This window comes from Pecten maximus, chromosome 16 (assembly GCF_902652985.1).
Source record: "Pecten maximus chromosome 16, xPecMax1.1, whole genome shotgun sequence".
In the NCBI taxonomy this organism is placed as follows: domain Eukaryota; kingdom Metazoa; phylum Mollusca; class Bivalvia; order Pectinida; family Pectinidae; genus Pecten; species Pecten maximus.
The window spans coordinates 23724253-23739217 of record NC_047030.1 but is presented as its reverse complement, the minus strand read 5'-3'; the positions used below and the strand labels follow the sequence as shown (position 1 = coordinate 23739217).

At 35.5% G+C, this 14965-nt stretch overlaps 1 protein-coding gene across 1 annotated transcript; it reads left to right on the top strand.

Annotated features, from left to right (window-relative positions):
- The first annotated feature begins 755 nt into the window (after window positions 1-755).
- Window positions 756-14260, top strand: LOC117344706 (kyphoscoliosis peptidase-like). Its single transcript, XM_033907535.1, has 7 exons — window positions 756-812; window positions 8024-8221; window positions 9371-9603; window positions 10066-11180; window positions 11638-11918; window positions 12237-12422; window positions 12636-14260. The coding sequence occupies exons 1-7, from the start codon at window positions 756-758 to the stop codon at window positions 12723-12725; spliced, it is 2160 nt and encodes a 719-aa protein (XP_033763426.1). The 3' UTR covers window positions 12726-14260.
- The last annotated feature ends 705 nt before the right edge of the window (window positions 14261-14965 follow it).

Genomic DNA, 14965 nt, shown 5'->3' with positions numbered 1-14965 from the left:
CCTCCTGTTTCCCGCCGTTTTAATCACCAGCAGTCTGTCTGGAACTGCCCCCTAGAGCTGTAATAGGATTTCATACAGAAGGAAAGGAAATGAAAACAGAACATGCTTTGTTTAAAAGTTTGACTCATAAAGTGATTTTAACCTTCCGTCGTATCAATTACACGTTACCAACGATCTGATGGAAAGCTTTAATAAAATACCTCTAAAATCGGCAAACCGGAAAGATAGCGATCTAGTTTCGTATAGAAATATAACAAACACATGTCAATATTTTTGTTGTAGAAATAGTTGTGAAGGTGTGAAAGTTTGCTGTTATAAGGAAATCATACCGCGGGTTTCTGGATCCTCCCACGGGCCTGTCATGCGCGCCGAGACCACGTGTTTTGTATAAAACGACAAACATCGGCGAACTTAAGTCATACCTCTCACTGTACGCCATTAATTGAAATACGTTTTTTTTTATTTTTCCAATAACGACTGCAGTGTATATAAAACATAAGTGTTCGATTATATGTATATGGACATCAAGCAGGTAATCAATAGAACTGTTGTTTATTGCCGTATGGTATCGTGTATACATGAGGTGACGATTCGGCGAAATACCATCACGGGGGTCTACCAGGAGGCAGCATTCATATAAAAGTCAGACATTTAAATAACACGGCTCACTTGTAACATTTTTACGGGAGCTTAAACGTCTACAGGTTGAGCAGATACATGGACACGTAATACATAGACTGTTAAGAGGACCAAGGATGGGGAACGGAAGCAGCCTTAAGATCAAACTGTTTCCCTTTAAACCACCTCCTCCGGTAAGTACTAGTATCCAATCATGATCACCATCATCATCGTCATACTTTCTCTCCAGCACTCGACAGTTGATGTTGGCTTTAGGAGTTCTTTGTATTTAGACAGGAGAACGATATTGGTCCAAAGTTGAACCAGACTTTGTATCCATACTCCTTGAACAGTTTAAAATTATAAACAATTACACAAACAGTTTTTTTCGAGTTTAGCGCGTGCTGAACAGATAGGGATCTAAGCAAATTAGTTATGAATTCTGAACAGGCCATCAACACTATAAAGGTCATTAGGGCCGGAAAAGTGTGAGTAAAATGGGGAAAAAAAAAAAAAAAAAAAAATAAAAGAATGTAAATTTATATTGGTAAACTCATGTATATATTTTTTTATTGAAAAAATGGCTATAGTTTTAACAATGTAGAGGTTCACAATGCGAGATACATTTGACAGGCGGTGATAAACCCGCCAACAATCTGCCCATTAGTCCTGAGGTTATGTTGAATACATATCAAGTATCTCGTACATCTTTCTATAGTTTTATTTCAAAGACAATTTGTACATATTGTGCCAAATACGAACCTGACACTAGTAAGTATACATTTACGCTTCAGATTGCTTTGTCTATCGAATTACACCATCCGTGGTCAGGTGTGGGTCCTACTACCAGGAAGTTAAGTTAATACAATGTTTCTTCTGTAGAATGCAGATATATAAATAGTTATGATTTCAGCACGATACTAACGTTGACTTCCTTGTGTGTAAAGTAAGACAATGAGAAACACAAACACAATGTGAATATCATTTGAATATATTTTCGTATACGTCACAGTCGCATAAAACTCATATTACGAAAAAGAAACAAAAGTTTTGTAATAACAGATGTTTAACCACGCAAACAAAACGAACCAGCAAACACACAAAAATAAAAAAATAAAAATAAGGTAATAAAGACAAAATAATTAGTTCTATGAAAATGAACATAGTTAATTTTTATCGAACTAAATTTTGTACATTTTCTTTTATTCTGAATATCATTTTTTATTGTGTATATGAAAAAAGAACCCCCGTAACGTTCGTTCGTACATACCTATACTACGTGTAATATACAAGTTAAAGATCAAGTTCAAAGCAGCGTGTAATATAATAGAATTGTGAGAAATGCGTTGACATGTTGTTGCTTTAAAACTTCAACTTATCTAATGGATCAGTACCGCCTTACTTAAAGCACTTAATTTCAACTCGTTAATTTGACTTTAATCAGGAAAACTACTGGTGTGTAATAAAAGACACCTAAATTTGCCTATATTTTGATTTATGATCTTAACGACCAGGCGATGGCCTAGATTTTAAAATAACTAGAAAAGTTGCGAGTTTTAGTAATTAGTTTAAAACATTAGAATCGTAAATTGGCTCTAGGTAAATACGAGAGTTGTCGTCAATTATGAAATATCATAATGTCTTCGTTCTGACCTCTCACAACGCGTCATATTGAAAAAGATATGAAATAAAGATGATGAAACTTTTCTGGCAACATCTTATGTTTTCAAAGCCTGCATACTATATGCACAATTTCAGCTATGGATTTTGATAACTAATATTCGATTTCTACAAATTCTTCAAAAAAAAAAAAAAATGAAACCAATAAAAGAATACAGGGGTCATGATATAGAGCCAACACGGGACAGCCTAAAAAGACCTGGTTGGGTATACAGGTAACCTCATACATTTTCACTTTCGATTCCCGAATCTAGTAAAAAGTTATCGATGAGAAATATTGTGAATTTAGAAATAGATGAAAATAAAAATATGTTCTTGTTATACCATGTAATACATGTAATACATAAATAAATAACGTCCAGCGATTGTTCCGATACCTTATATTAAAGTGGAATCTTGGTTTTTTGTTCGTTTTCTTTTAAAGTCGAGCTGTGAGGATATTATCTTACAATGATCGAGTTTAATAGTTTGGAATTCGCTTAAAAGGTCGTGTCGTATCAAATTCTCGAATTCGTTTTTATCATATGACTACTGTTACATACGGTGTCATAAACCCATCACATAAATTTTCTTTATGACACTAGTGTAATAACACCTTTCGCTACGCTGATTGGCTGGTTCCGTGAGAACTGTATTCATACGCGTGGGAACGACCTACTTCTTTTTACTACGACTCGTAAAAATGGCGACTAGTGCTTGTAAACTTTGAAAAAAAATCAACTGAACGACAAATTGGTCTATTAACATAACATATTGTACAATCAAAGATAAAATCCAAGATGTAAACATCCTAAGTTTTTTAATTATATTTATACTATAAGATGTTAAATTAGGCCTGGCAAACATCTATTTTATGACCCCTAGTCTAGTAACATATTTCAACTCCGATAGAAAATTGCGGTTGCGTTGTCCGATGAGACATATCTAGTCTAGATTCTTTTCAAATAAACAAATAATAACATTATTTAATAAAATCCTCATGAAAAACGGCAATGTAGTTTGTTACAACTTGCCTTCAACGGTTACTCAGAATAACATGCTGACACTGTCGTCGACAAACACGTGTAATGTCAAAACAAACAACACTGCCAACAAATCGGCATCCAAAGTCGCTTTTCACGGCAGTCTGAACACAATGTTCAGTGGGAATATTCACGGTGGAACATTTCACATCTCCATAAACTCCCGCGAGGACGAGGATAAACACAAAGCAGTGAAAAGGCACCGTACAATGGTTCTGTACGACAGCGACAGCGAATAGACATTTGTACAACGAAGCCTCCATTATCGCGCCAAGTGACGTCACGGCTTCGTCACATCAAAAACAGTCGCTCATGAACTTTCAAACTAAAATATTTTCCTCATTGTTTCAAACACCAAGGACAATTTATCTATTATAGATTAAATGAAAAAATGCTGAAATTTTGTTTTGAGACGTGTATTTAATAAAATGAATCCTTTTCAAGAGTCAGTTGTGTTAGAACTATTTCTTCTCTCGTCGGTATAATTGACCTACTTCGAAGGTTCGGGTGATTTGGTTAAGATGTGACATATAAACTCTATGGCAGCTCATGTAACATCCTCTATGTCATCACCCTACATAGAGCTACTGAAGAAACATTGATCAAATATAAAGATAGTAACACAATAACTGGATACATCAAATCACTTAACACACTGAATACAAAAAAAAAAAAAAAAAAAAAAACAACAACAACAACAACAACAACAACAACAACAACAAAATAAAAAACAAACAAAAAACACAAAAACAAAACAAAAACCAAAAAAAAATTACTGATAACCGTTCTTTTCACCTGTAAGCTGGGTTTATATTTTACCTTGTCTTTGCCTTGAAATACTTAGGTGATCATGTCGCAACCTCACAGCATTGATTAGTGGTCTAATGTTTCAGCGAATAGCGAATGACTCATTTGCTTTCAAGAATACTTGATTTTTTTCCAAACATAACAATATTAATATTGAAATTTAAAGTTTTGTCAATTTCTCAATTATAGAATAAGGAAGTTGATATCACATATCTATATATATTAATTATAGTCCCCTTATCATTAGTCAAATGTTAAAACTGATTTGCGTTTGGACCATTATGGCTGCTTAAAGACCAATTTAATCCATCACCCAAGATTCATTCCTCTCCACAGATGTTGTTTACCACGTAATTGTAGGTGGGGTACATTGACACTATATTGTCACATTCTATAATTTTATTTTATTTACGTTTTTACATCCCTCAATGTCTGTTATTAGTTTACAGAACATTCATTATGTTCGAAATGAGACTGTCAACTTAAACGAATAAAAGTACAGTCATACTCCTGCACTTTAGTCCCAATATGTAACCACAACAGTACCTGCGCCCCATCACAAATCCCCCACGCCGACCTATATATACCCCCACACAATCAGCTACCTTACATATTCCCGGGGTTAGATTTCCTGTCGTGTCGATTCATATCGATAGGTAATTTGAAGACACACACCCATTGTGATTGATTCATGACGTCAGCTGTTTGTTGCGAGCGCGAGCTTACATTCCATTGCCATTCACTCAACTCTCAATCTACCAAACGAATTCCTTTAATTTGCAAAGATGTTTACGCTAAGAACTTCTTGTTATTCAGGGCTTCTTCAGAATCAGAGGTCTACCTGAAGAAAACCTTGATTGCAGTAAAAGTCGTGTACATTTTAGGTTCGCTATATTGTCCATTCCAAAATAATTCATTTTCCATTATCTGTATATATACATTATACACATAATGCAGTACATCAGATGTTTTAATTAATGTATTAGGCATTTTCAATTGGTGCTTTTTAATAAATGTTAGGCTGACATGGTTATTGTTTCAAGATCATCAAGTGTGTTAAAATAGTTGAAGAATGCCGCTATTTGTAAGTTAAACGTATCTATAAGATTACCAGTCACAAAATATATAAGAAATACTAAACATTATGTAATAATGATGTTTTATATTGTTAAAGCAAATTATTCACCTAAAACGTTTTGAAATACAAACTCTGGGGCCTATTTCATGTTATATAAAGCCTCTCTTTGTTTTTTGTATATGTGTATATATTATAAAGCTAAACTTTATAAACCTCTATGGGGTTTATTTTCAATTCATTTGCTTGATAGCTGGTGTTACGTCAACAATAACTAAACAAGGTACGTAATAAACATCTAAAAAATGGACCGGAAACCAACCCTCCGCGCGTCGAGTTACATGCCCGGATGATGAACAGAAAATCGTGGTTTGTTTATCAAATGCAAATCTTTTATTTTTTTCTAACAGCCTTACGCCTACTCTGTAAGTCATAGATGATGTTGTGATTTTGCCCTCTCCTGTTCTTTGCCCTCGCGACAGCAACCAGTACTACGTCTAATCAGCCGCCATTATTCAAAACAAACCAGTTTCCCAACGATATATGACATTTTTTTAGGGTTATTTACATATAGGGAGTGGACTGCTGCATTAGAGATTCCCCTTAATTAGTTGGTATTGATTCTCGCATTATGCCATCATTAGGGTTTGGTTTGGGTAATCATTGGTTAACGTCCTTCCTAAGGTCATTATGGTATATATTCTATCATTCAACATTTATTTATTTATTTTAATTTTGTCCTAACTGATAGGTTACGAAAATTGTAAGTAGAAAACAATAGCAAAGTCGCATGCTGGAAATCCAAGACAAATCCTAAAATGCAAATCAAGCAGGCACAGAAGCAAAATTATGCCTACGTCCATCCCCTATTCAATAATTAAAAACCAAGATAGATGCAATGGTTATTTAACTTATATTTCAAGAAATGAAAAAAAAAGATATATTTCTTGTGCTTTGCCTTATACTATTTGAAATAAAATGATTTATATTATTCTTATTTAGAAGATTGCATATTTTCTAACGGTTTTGAATGACTCAGATGTTAGTAATGACTTCACGTTGATGTATTTTTTATGTGTCTGGAATACATGTTTGATATGCATATGCACGCGACTTCATACTAATATATTTTGATTGATGGTTGGTTTAACAGATCGAATAAATGTAGTTGTTCGCTCTGTCGCGCAAATAATTATTCTTACAGCTAGATTCTAAACCAAAACGAATAAAACCCATTAAAATTTAAAATATCCACGTCGAATTATGCATTGAAGGACAGCAAATTCAGTAAAGAGGAAAATTAGTAAAATTTAATGACAACCGAATGATTTCCATCGCATCAGGAAACAGATATTAGTACTTGAAATTACCTGGAGGGAGGGGGTGTCTAACCAAGAAGGTTAACAACACATCATTTATTAGGTAGTTAAACTATGAATACACTGTTATGTTCGCCTTTTGATCATGAACTTAATCATAAAATGGCTTTTGTGTACCAAATTTAATTAACAGTCCCCCTTGCATGTGCGGACAGCTTAATGCTATAACGGTGATTAATTTTTTACGGTGTTATTCAGTAAACCTCACGGTAAACACATAGCCCATTGGTGATTCAGACATGCAACATCACTTTCCCATAAACACACATCTCGTATAGTTCGAATAACCTTAATTGTCCCATTGAAATATATTCCAAATATTTTGCAGTACATTGATACAAATTAAAGAAACAGCCCCGGGTTTGTTATGTAGACCTGCCATTTCTGCCACATACCATAATGGCTCGCCGAACGCGATTGAAAAATTCATTTTTTCATAAACATCATTGTTCTCAATCGATAACATGCAAATCGATAAAATCAATATCTGATCTGGCTGACGTATCAAATTATGCTACCCTCAAATCAGTCGCGTGCAGATACGCCATCTAATAAAGAACTTAGTTACGTTTAAATTTATGAATGAATGATTGTGAACTTGATTATTTCACCAGCTGTACTTGGAAGAACGCGACAGGTCCAATTGCCAAGTGTACCCAGTACTTAAATGTAAGATCGGGTCCATCACATCAACAATCAATAAAACATATACAGATTAAATAGGTCATTTATCTTTTCATAAAACGATGACTACTTTATTAGACTGAAATTGTTAAGATATGTTTTGCTATGAATTGGGTACTTTTGCAATTAGCATCAATCAATTGCTACCAAACTATGCAGGTGATTTGGTTAAACACTACTACAGTAAACATAAAAATGTATATTTTTCAACTTCTTAATATTCCGAAAAACAATGCATTCTAAGTTTGTTATCAAATACCGCAATATCACAACAATACAGCCGTCTCAAAGCCGTTAAAAATTATTATCCGTGGTTATTTGGCCTTAAGGTAGCAGCCAATGCTTTTTATTTAACTGCTCCGGAGCATGCCACCGGAACCGCCATTTCGACGCTAACACAATACACATGGCATGTCTTGCACTGCCCCATCACCTACTCATATACACCTTAGTCGACTTGAACATAACAAATCAAAGTATCTTGCTCAAGGACACAACTCCTTGTCGGAACTCGATCCGTTTGGTCACATAGTTCTATGTTCTACCACCAAACCACAGTATCTCCTTTATTATTGGTATTCACATGAAGGTTTTAACATAATGATATTGGGGTTATGGTCTAAGATTAATCGTCATCCATGATATAAATATATATAGTGATAGACATTCTTTGTGTCCCAATCTTCCAATGATTAACGAATTTTGTTGTTTTCTTAATCTTGTTTTGATAACAGTTTGTGTTCTGTTCTCTTTTACAGGAAAAAGACACGCTAAACCCTATCCAGTATGCCACTTACAAGTTTAGCCGCAAATGTGAACTATCAGAGACGCATCACATGTATATTGTCGATAAATCACAACTGGAAACACTCCCACCACCTCACGTACCACATACGAAGAAAAGCGAGATCTTCGATTTGTTGATGTACAAACATATAGACGAACGGGCATTGAAAGTACGTACAGTGTGTTGTAGATCGGGATGAGATTCATCAGTTTGGTATTAATATCATTATCATTAACTTTTAACAGAAAAAGGGACTAAAAAAGTATTTGCGAGAGCTTTTGAAAATATGTGTTTCTTTGCCAAGCAAAAGGGCAAATGAGTCTTGACGACATGTACAATTTGATAATGTATTGTATTGTTTAACGTCCTATCAACTGTTTTGACAATTTAAGGACGGCATTCCCTACGTGAAAGAACATGCTTGTGGTGAGTGTGTGTGCTTTTTGGAAGCAAATGATTAAAACAAGTTATCGTCTCCATCTCCATTAAGGTTAATGTTAATAGCAAACCAGTGCTTCTTTTCTTGTTAATTTCGGCAAAACATGCGAAAAAATGCAAGTTTCGGGAAAAACAAAACAAAAAACAAAACTCATACGGTTAACACATATCGCACAAAATAATCATGCATCATTCTCACACATATCTATAGCAGGTAGTGCGATGGATTGACCGGATTTGCCTTTATAAAATCATAAACATTGGCTTTCAAGGTCAAAATAGAATAAATATTTATGCTTTTATAAAGTCATATCCAGTGTAGCGATAGCTCGTACTATGTCTCATGAAATTTGCATTTTACGCATGTTTTACCGAAATTAACAGTCAGCTTAACAAATCAAATGTCAACAGGAAGAATCATGGTTAGCTAGGATACAAACTAACAATTGATCAAACTACTTCTATTTTATTGCACCAAAAAAAGTGATTTATATGCTTGTAAAACATCACTGAACCTTAAAGCAGATATGGAAACATGATATAATCAAGATATTTTAAAACAATATCTTTTCGACTGGAAATAGGTATAGGTATATTAGATAAAATTGAATTAAATTTTAAACAATTTTCCTTTTTATAGTCTTTTTATAGTTTACGTATCGTCAAAAACTTGAAACTGCAAAAAAAAAAAAAAAAAAAAATGCCTGGAATAAAATTATCCCAAGGACTTATTGCTATCATTACACTTCCCGATTCTCCTCTCTGATTGTAAAGATGCCTTGTTAGTTCAACTCTTGTTCACTGGTATTTAGAAATGGCTTAATATACATTTAGTATAAGCTTTTAAGTTTTATTTTTCAAAAAATTAAATTTCCTATAGGTCTCTAGCGATCTACATAAAGGCTCCATGGCCAACCTGGTAGCATACCTTGTGGAGCCGTGCACTGACGACCTGGGTAGAATCAGGTCGATATACACCTGGCTGACGTCAAAAAACCTGAACCAGATAAAGATACCACTGCCACCGATAAGGGAGGGTAGTGTCCCCTATTATCTGAGTAGACTGAAGAATAAGAAAGGGAACTACGCTCAACTACTTAGTCTAATGTGCAGGTAAGTCTCTGTGGAAAACTTTGTTAATTAGGAAATTTCATTTCTAAAAATGATATAATAATTTCGATTATATACATGAGGTATATTTTACGGAAATGATAAAATGAATTTAATGCAAGCAGTTGAAATTTCTTTATGTGTATTTTTGCATCATCAAATTTTGTTCACCAACGATTGATATGGTCTCGAACATTAATAATGATGTGTATTACAACTATGTTGAGATACAAAACATGATACAGAAACACGATAGGGTTCATTATCTTTATTTCATCTTTGGGTTGATTTCGATCAGTTTATATTTCAAAAGTGCATACCTTATATGTCCGTATCTTTTCCCTGAATGCCTATTCAATATGAAATTTAGATATTACGAATAGCGGTATTAACATATCAACGCGAGCGTGATTTTAATGTTTTATTTGATTTGACGTAACTTGTCGTTCTGCCTGTTAACTGCAGACATGCTAAACTGAGCTGTGTGGTCGTCCATGGTTACATGAAGGGAAGCACGTATGCTATTGGTCAATCGGTCAAGGACAACAAAGACATATTGTATGGCGAGTGGAATGCTGTCCTAGTGGACAATGTCTGGCGACTTGTCAATTCCTACTGGGGCGCATGTGCAGTAGATGGTGATGAGAACGCAGCCAAATTTTCGGTAGATGAATCCTTCTTTCTTCCTAACCCTGAACAATTGATCTACTCACACTTTCCGGAGGAATCTAAATGGCAATTACTGGAAACCAGTATCAGCATGAAACAGTTTGAAAAAAAAGCTTATTTAAAAGAACGTTTCTTTGAACTTGAAATGAGGGCTCTTTCTCATCAGAAATGTGAAATTGTGACGGATAACGGCGAGATTGAGATTCTGTTTGGACTACCACAGGAAAAGGCACACGAGTTTGAATTCATGTGCTTGCTCTTCTCCAAATCCGACGACAAATGGAAGCATATCAAAGAAAAGACGTGTCAACATGATTTTGTGTATTACCCAAACGACAGTTCGGTTGCTGTTCGGTGCCGCTTTCCGAAAATAGGAGTGTACAAACTGGAAATAGTGGGCAAAGATTCCAGGAGAAAAGAGCAAGGATATGATTTTGATTGGGTGGCAATCTACAAAATCAAAGTTAACGGCATACCTGAAGGGAACACATCCTTTCCAAAATGCTGCGCGGCCGGATGGGGACCAGGCAAAATTGTGAAGGAGTCCTGCCTCGAAGCCTCCACCGATCCAAATGCCATCATTTTCTCTGAGGGTGGTTACGTAGAGGTGTCTTTTGAGAAACTGAAACGCGAAGCTGCTGGTTTGAACATCTCGTACAAGGTTGTCGGACTGAACAAATCCTTAGACAATATCCCGATGGAGGAAGAAGGTGTCCGAGAGGACGACGAAGAGTATACTATCGAGGTTAACGCGCCACCTGGCGAGGAAAGTGCGTTGTGCATATTTGCATTGATAGATGACCCGTCTTACGGGACAATCACAAAGAACATATGTAATTATCTAGTCATCAGTTCAGAGGTGGAGGAGGTGGACGATTCTCTCTTCCGGGATATAGAGGAGACCCGTCAACGTATGTAATCACAGCAGATTTATTTCATTGATTCTATTCATGGGGGCACATGAAGGTCAAATAATCCCTGCGAAATGCTTGTAGAGTCAATATTTTTGAGTTATTCAAAATGTTCTATCCTGTATATTTTAACAATGGTGTATATGTGAAACATTAAATTACCCCAAAACAGCAAAAATAAGTTTTAACAAATGTATGTCATCGTAATGTTATCATGTTAGGCTTTGTCATTGTAACTTTTCTTCAGTTTTCTGAAGAAGGATACTTATAACGTAATCAGCAATGTAGCAATATACATCCATGGGACTTGTTTTGAGATACTTAAAAATCACCAATTACAAAATACAATAATGTAATTATAACACCGACGTCTCTGTGAACACAATTCGACTACGTTAATATCGTTAATCTTAAACTTCCGTGTCCTCTGAAACCTCCATCATTTTTTTTTATGCAGAGCTTGAAAAGGCGATAGAGGAAAAGAAACTTGAACCGCTAGAAACAGCTGTTGATCTGGTAGAAACAAAGAAATACGAGCGATACATGCCACAAGAAATGAGGAGGGCGAGGGACCTTATTGCCAGGCTGAGGAAGCTGCAACAGCTTCTTCATGCGGTCATGGCGTTGGAACAGCCGACAATAGCGGAAATCCGATCCTTCTCTAATCCACTTCCGGAAATACACAACGTGATGAAGGCAACTCTTTTGTTACTTGGCAACTACGATGATGAGACTAAGGTACTAAATGGCTACATTTTCCCCAGTCTTCAAAATGGTGTATTTCGATATTTCCATAATGCATGCTAATCCATAGAGATATTAATGCTCAATGATCCTCAAATAAGTCATATATTTTATAGGAAATATCTAACGTAATTGTATGTCAACAATATAATGATAATACCACAAGATGTTCCAATGTAGCAATCGTTTTCTGACATTGGATACACACCATAGTGCATGATCACTGCCTCAATAACCACGCGATGATTCTTCAGTAAATTTTCGGTTTACTAGGAGCTATCTAGTAAGTCCATGGTTCTATTATTTTTGCAGCAATGGAAAAATGTACAGGCTATCATTGGTCGAACAGGTAAAGAGTCCCTCAAACGGCGGATAAACGAATTCGACATCAACCAAATGGATCTCGATATTGCATTGGGAGCTAAGAAGATGATTGGGAAGACTGACCTCGCTGACATAAAAATCACCAGTCTAGGGGCTGCCACATTCTACGTATGGGTAAGGGATCGGACATTTTGTTTTTTTCAGTGGTTGTTTTGCTTTGAGTTTAAAGGTTTAATGCACCGAGGCTGCTCCTCACGCGTAAATGAAAAGGCAAGCGTTATATATGTATGAACCCGCTTGATTTTCTCATTACTAGGTTATATATGATGTATGCTTTTGTAGGTGATGCGGTATGTTGTAGGTGATAATACTTGTTTTTCGTTGTAGGTGATGGGATTGGTGGAGGAAATGGAGATACGATACATCGACAAACTCAAGACCACTGTCCCTCGAACTCGAAAGAAGAGTACTTCCTAGGACAAAGCAGACTGACAGATGTACCTTACAATTGGCCAACATAGAAAGCAGTTTTGAAGTGTTGGTACCTCAGCCAGATTGCCTAACATGCTTGTATATTGACGTTCTCCGTGTCATAAAGCAGAAACGCATAGAATAAGTAGAGCAATCATCAAGTGTAAGTTGATTTGGGGATGACAAAGTTTGGTTGTTGAATTCGCTGTACAACGTTTTCCTAAAGTCATAGTTCATCGTTTAAAGCGCAAATGAGGAACATCCTGCTATACAAATATGAATGTGTCATCGTACATCTAAACACGTGGTAACGTTAAACGTGTCAGTAAGACGGGACATGTACTTAGACATTGTAGCAATAAAGAATAAGTTGGACAGACATTATGATAAGAGTGCTGACGATAACAAAGAGGTAAGAAAGGTGGTCCTATACCACGGACAACACAAAAAAGTGAGGACAGTGTGAAATGTGAAAAGATGAAATAAAATGTGATGACATGGTCAATGTGAAACGATGATGCGATATGACGAGCTCTGATGATATTTAAGTGTTGTTTTATTTATTTATTTTTTTGCAACATTGCCTCCAACACAAGCAACGAACTCTATGTTCCGTTTTCTTTATAATATCCTTATATACATATCAATGTACTGCTGCTATCTTAGAAATATGATATGCCGATTTTATTTACACATTTAAATTGTATTTGTTGTGGTCATTATGTCAAGTATCTTCTTAATGCTGGTTGTTTCATTATTTTCTTGTTTGAGGGGTTATTATGAACTGTCCTTGTCGACCAATGTAGTTATATTAATGATAATTAGTTTAGTTTAAAAGCCTAGCTGTGATAAATGTAAATAGTTTACATTCAAGCATATGCCTTATCTTGGCCAAATTTACCTATACACTGGAGACATTCGAGAATGTCTATATCCGTCCGTCATTTGTCTTATTGTAAATATACGTTATTGAAAATATATGTTTCTTGTTATGAAATTCATACTTTTATTTAACAGCTTCATAAGTTATATCAGTCCAGGCTGTGATATTTGTAAATAAATACATCAATGTCGTTATTCCTGCCATCATTAATAAAACTGTCTGACCTTTTGATAATAGTAAACGTAGAAATTGCCCTGATATTTAGCTGTGCAGTCACTTTCTCCAATTGGTCAGGACAATCAAGCTCAGTTGTAATTAGAAGCCTGTTACTCTTGACGCTAATATTTTCTGTGATAGCCTACCTTTAGTTGAATTTTTTGTCCTGCGGAAATGTATTTCATGTAGCAAGAGGAATATACTATGGCTGGTATGCCTTTTATTGTAATTTTACCTTTGTTTTCATTGTATAAATTCATCTATTTAAATTTTATGTTGAATGTTTATTGATCAAACTGAATATCAGATAATAAATTATTGGTTATTGTTGTTGATGGTGCGATACGTAAGATATCAATGTTAACTAAATTATGTTGGTAGTATGCCATATTTAATCATTGTGATATACGATTTGCATTCATTTTATCAATAAAGTGGAAAATTAAAGCTATGTATGAATGCGTGTTTTCAGGGTTTTAACATCCTCGCAACAGGCAGGGATATATACCTTACTGAGTTGATAACGTATATTCTATATTTAATTATAGGTTCTTTGTGCTTTATAAGCAGTACTCCACCTTGCACAATTGCATGCACATTGGATTAAGGCAATATGCTCCAAACTTTAAGGAGAGTTTGGATATGTCGAACTCACTTGCTCAATAAATGTCATCGTGCCCTGCGACACCACATCTAGCACACAACATTTACTTTTTGCAATGATCTGAATGATGACCAAACTTCTGACTGTTGAAAAACGCATTCTAGACACCCTAACACTCCCGCAACCCGTCTTCACAAAATTTAGTAGGTTTTGGGCTAGCATGAGTGCTGGCATCGCTTAGGATTCCTTCTAGTCTAACTTTTATTCTTCGATCATGAATGACTTTCTGCTCCTTTTCTTTGAAATAATTGATAATATTTCATCACCCTCCCCGAAGAGATGGACAACGAGTGACGCCTTTTGAAGAATTCAGGGTAGAGCGAGGAGGAACATTCTCAACACCTCTATCAAAGAACTGGGTCATTCCCAAGAGGTTCTTCGCCTGCTGTTGTCGGACAACTTTCAACAACAGTTCTCCGGATTTAAGCTTTTCAACACTCTTGGAAGTGCCACAGTTAGCGAAAATCGTCTTTGGCGAAAGGG

Bases quoted from the DNA above. Each gene is read 5' to 3' on its own strand.
- LOC117344706 (XM_033907535.1), top strand. From the start codon at position 756: ATGGGGAACGGAAGCAGCCTTAAGATCAAACTGTTTCCCTTTAAACCA. The intron at 813-8,023 runs GTAAGTACTAGT...TCTCTTTTACAG, and splicing joins CCTTTAAACCACCTCCTCCG to GAAAAAGACACGCTAAACCC. The intron at 11,181-11,637 runs GTATGTAATCAC...TTTTTTATGCAG, and splicing joins TATAGAGGAGACCCGTCAAC to AGCTTGAAAAGGCGATAGAG.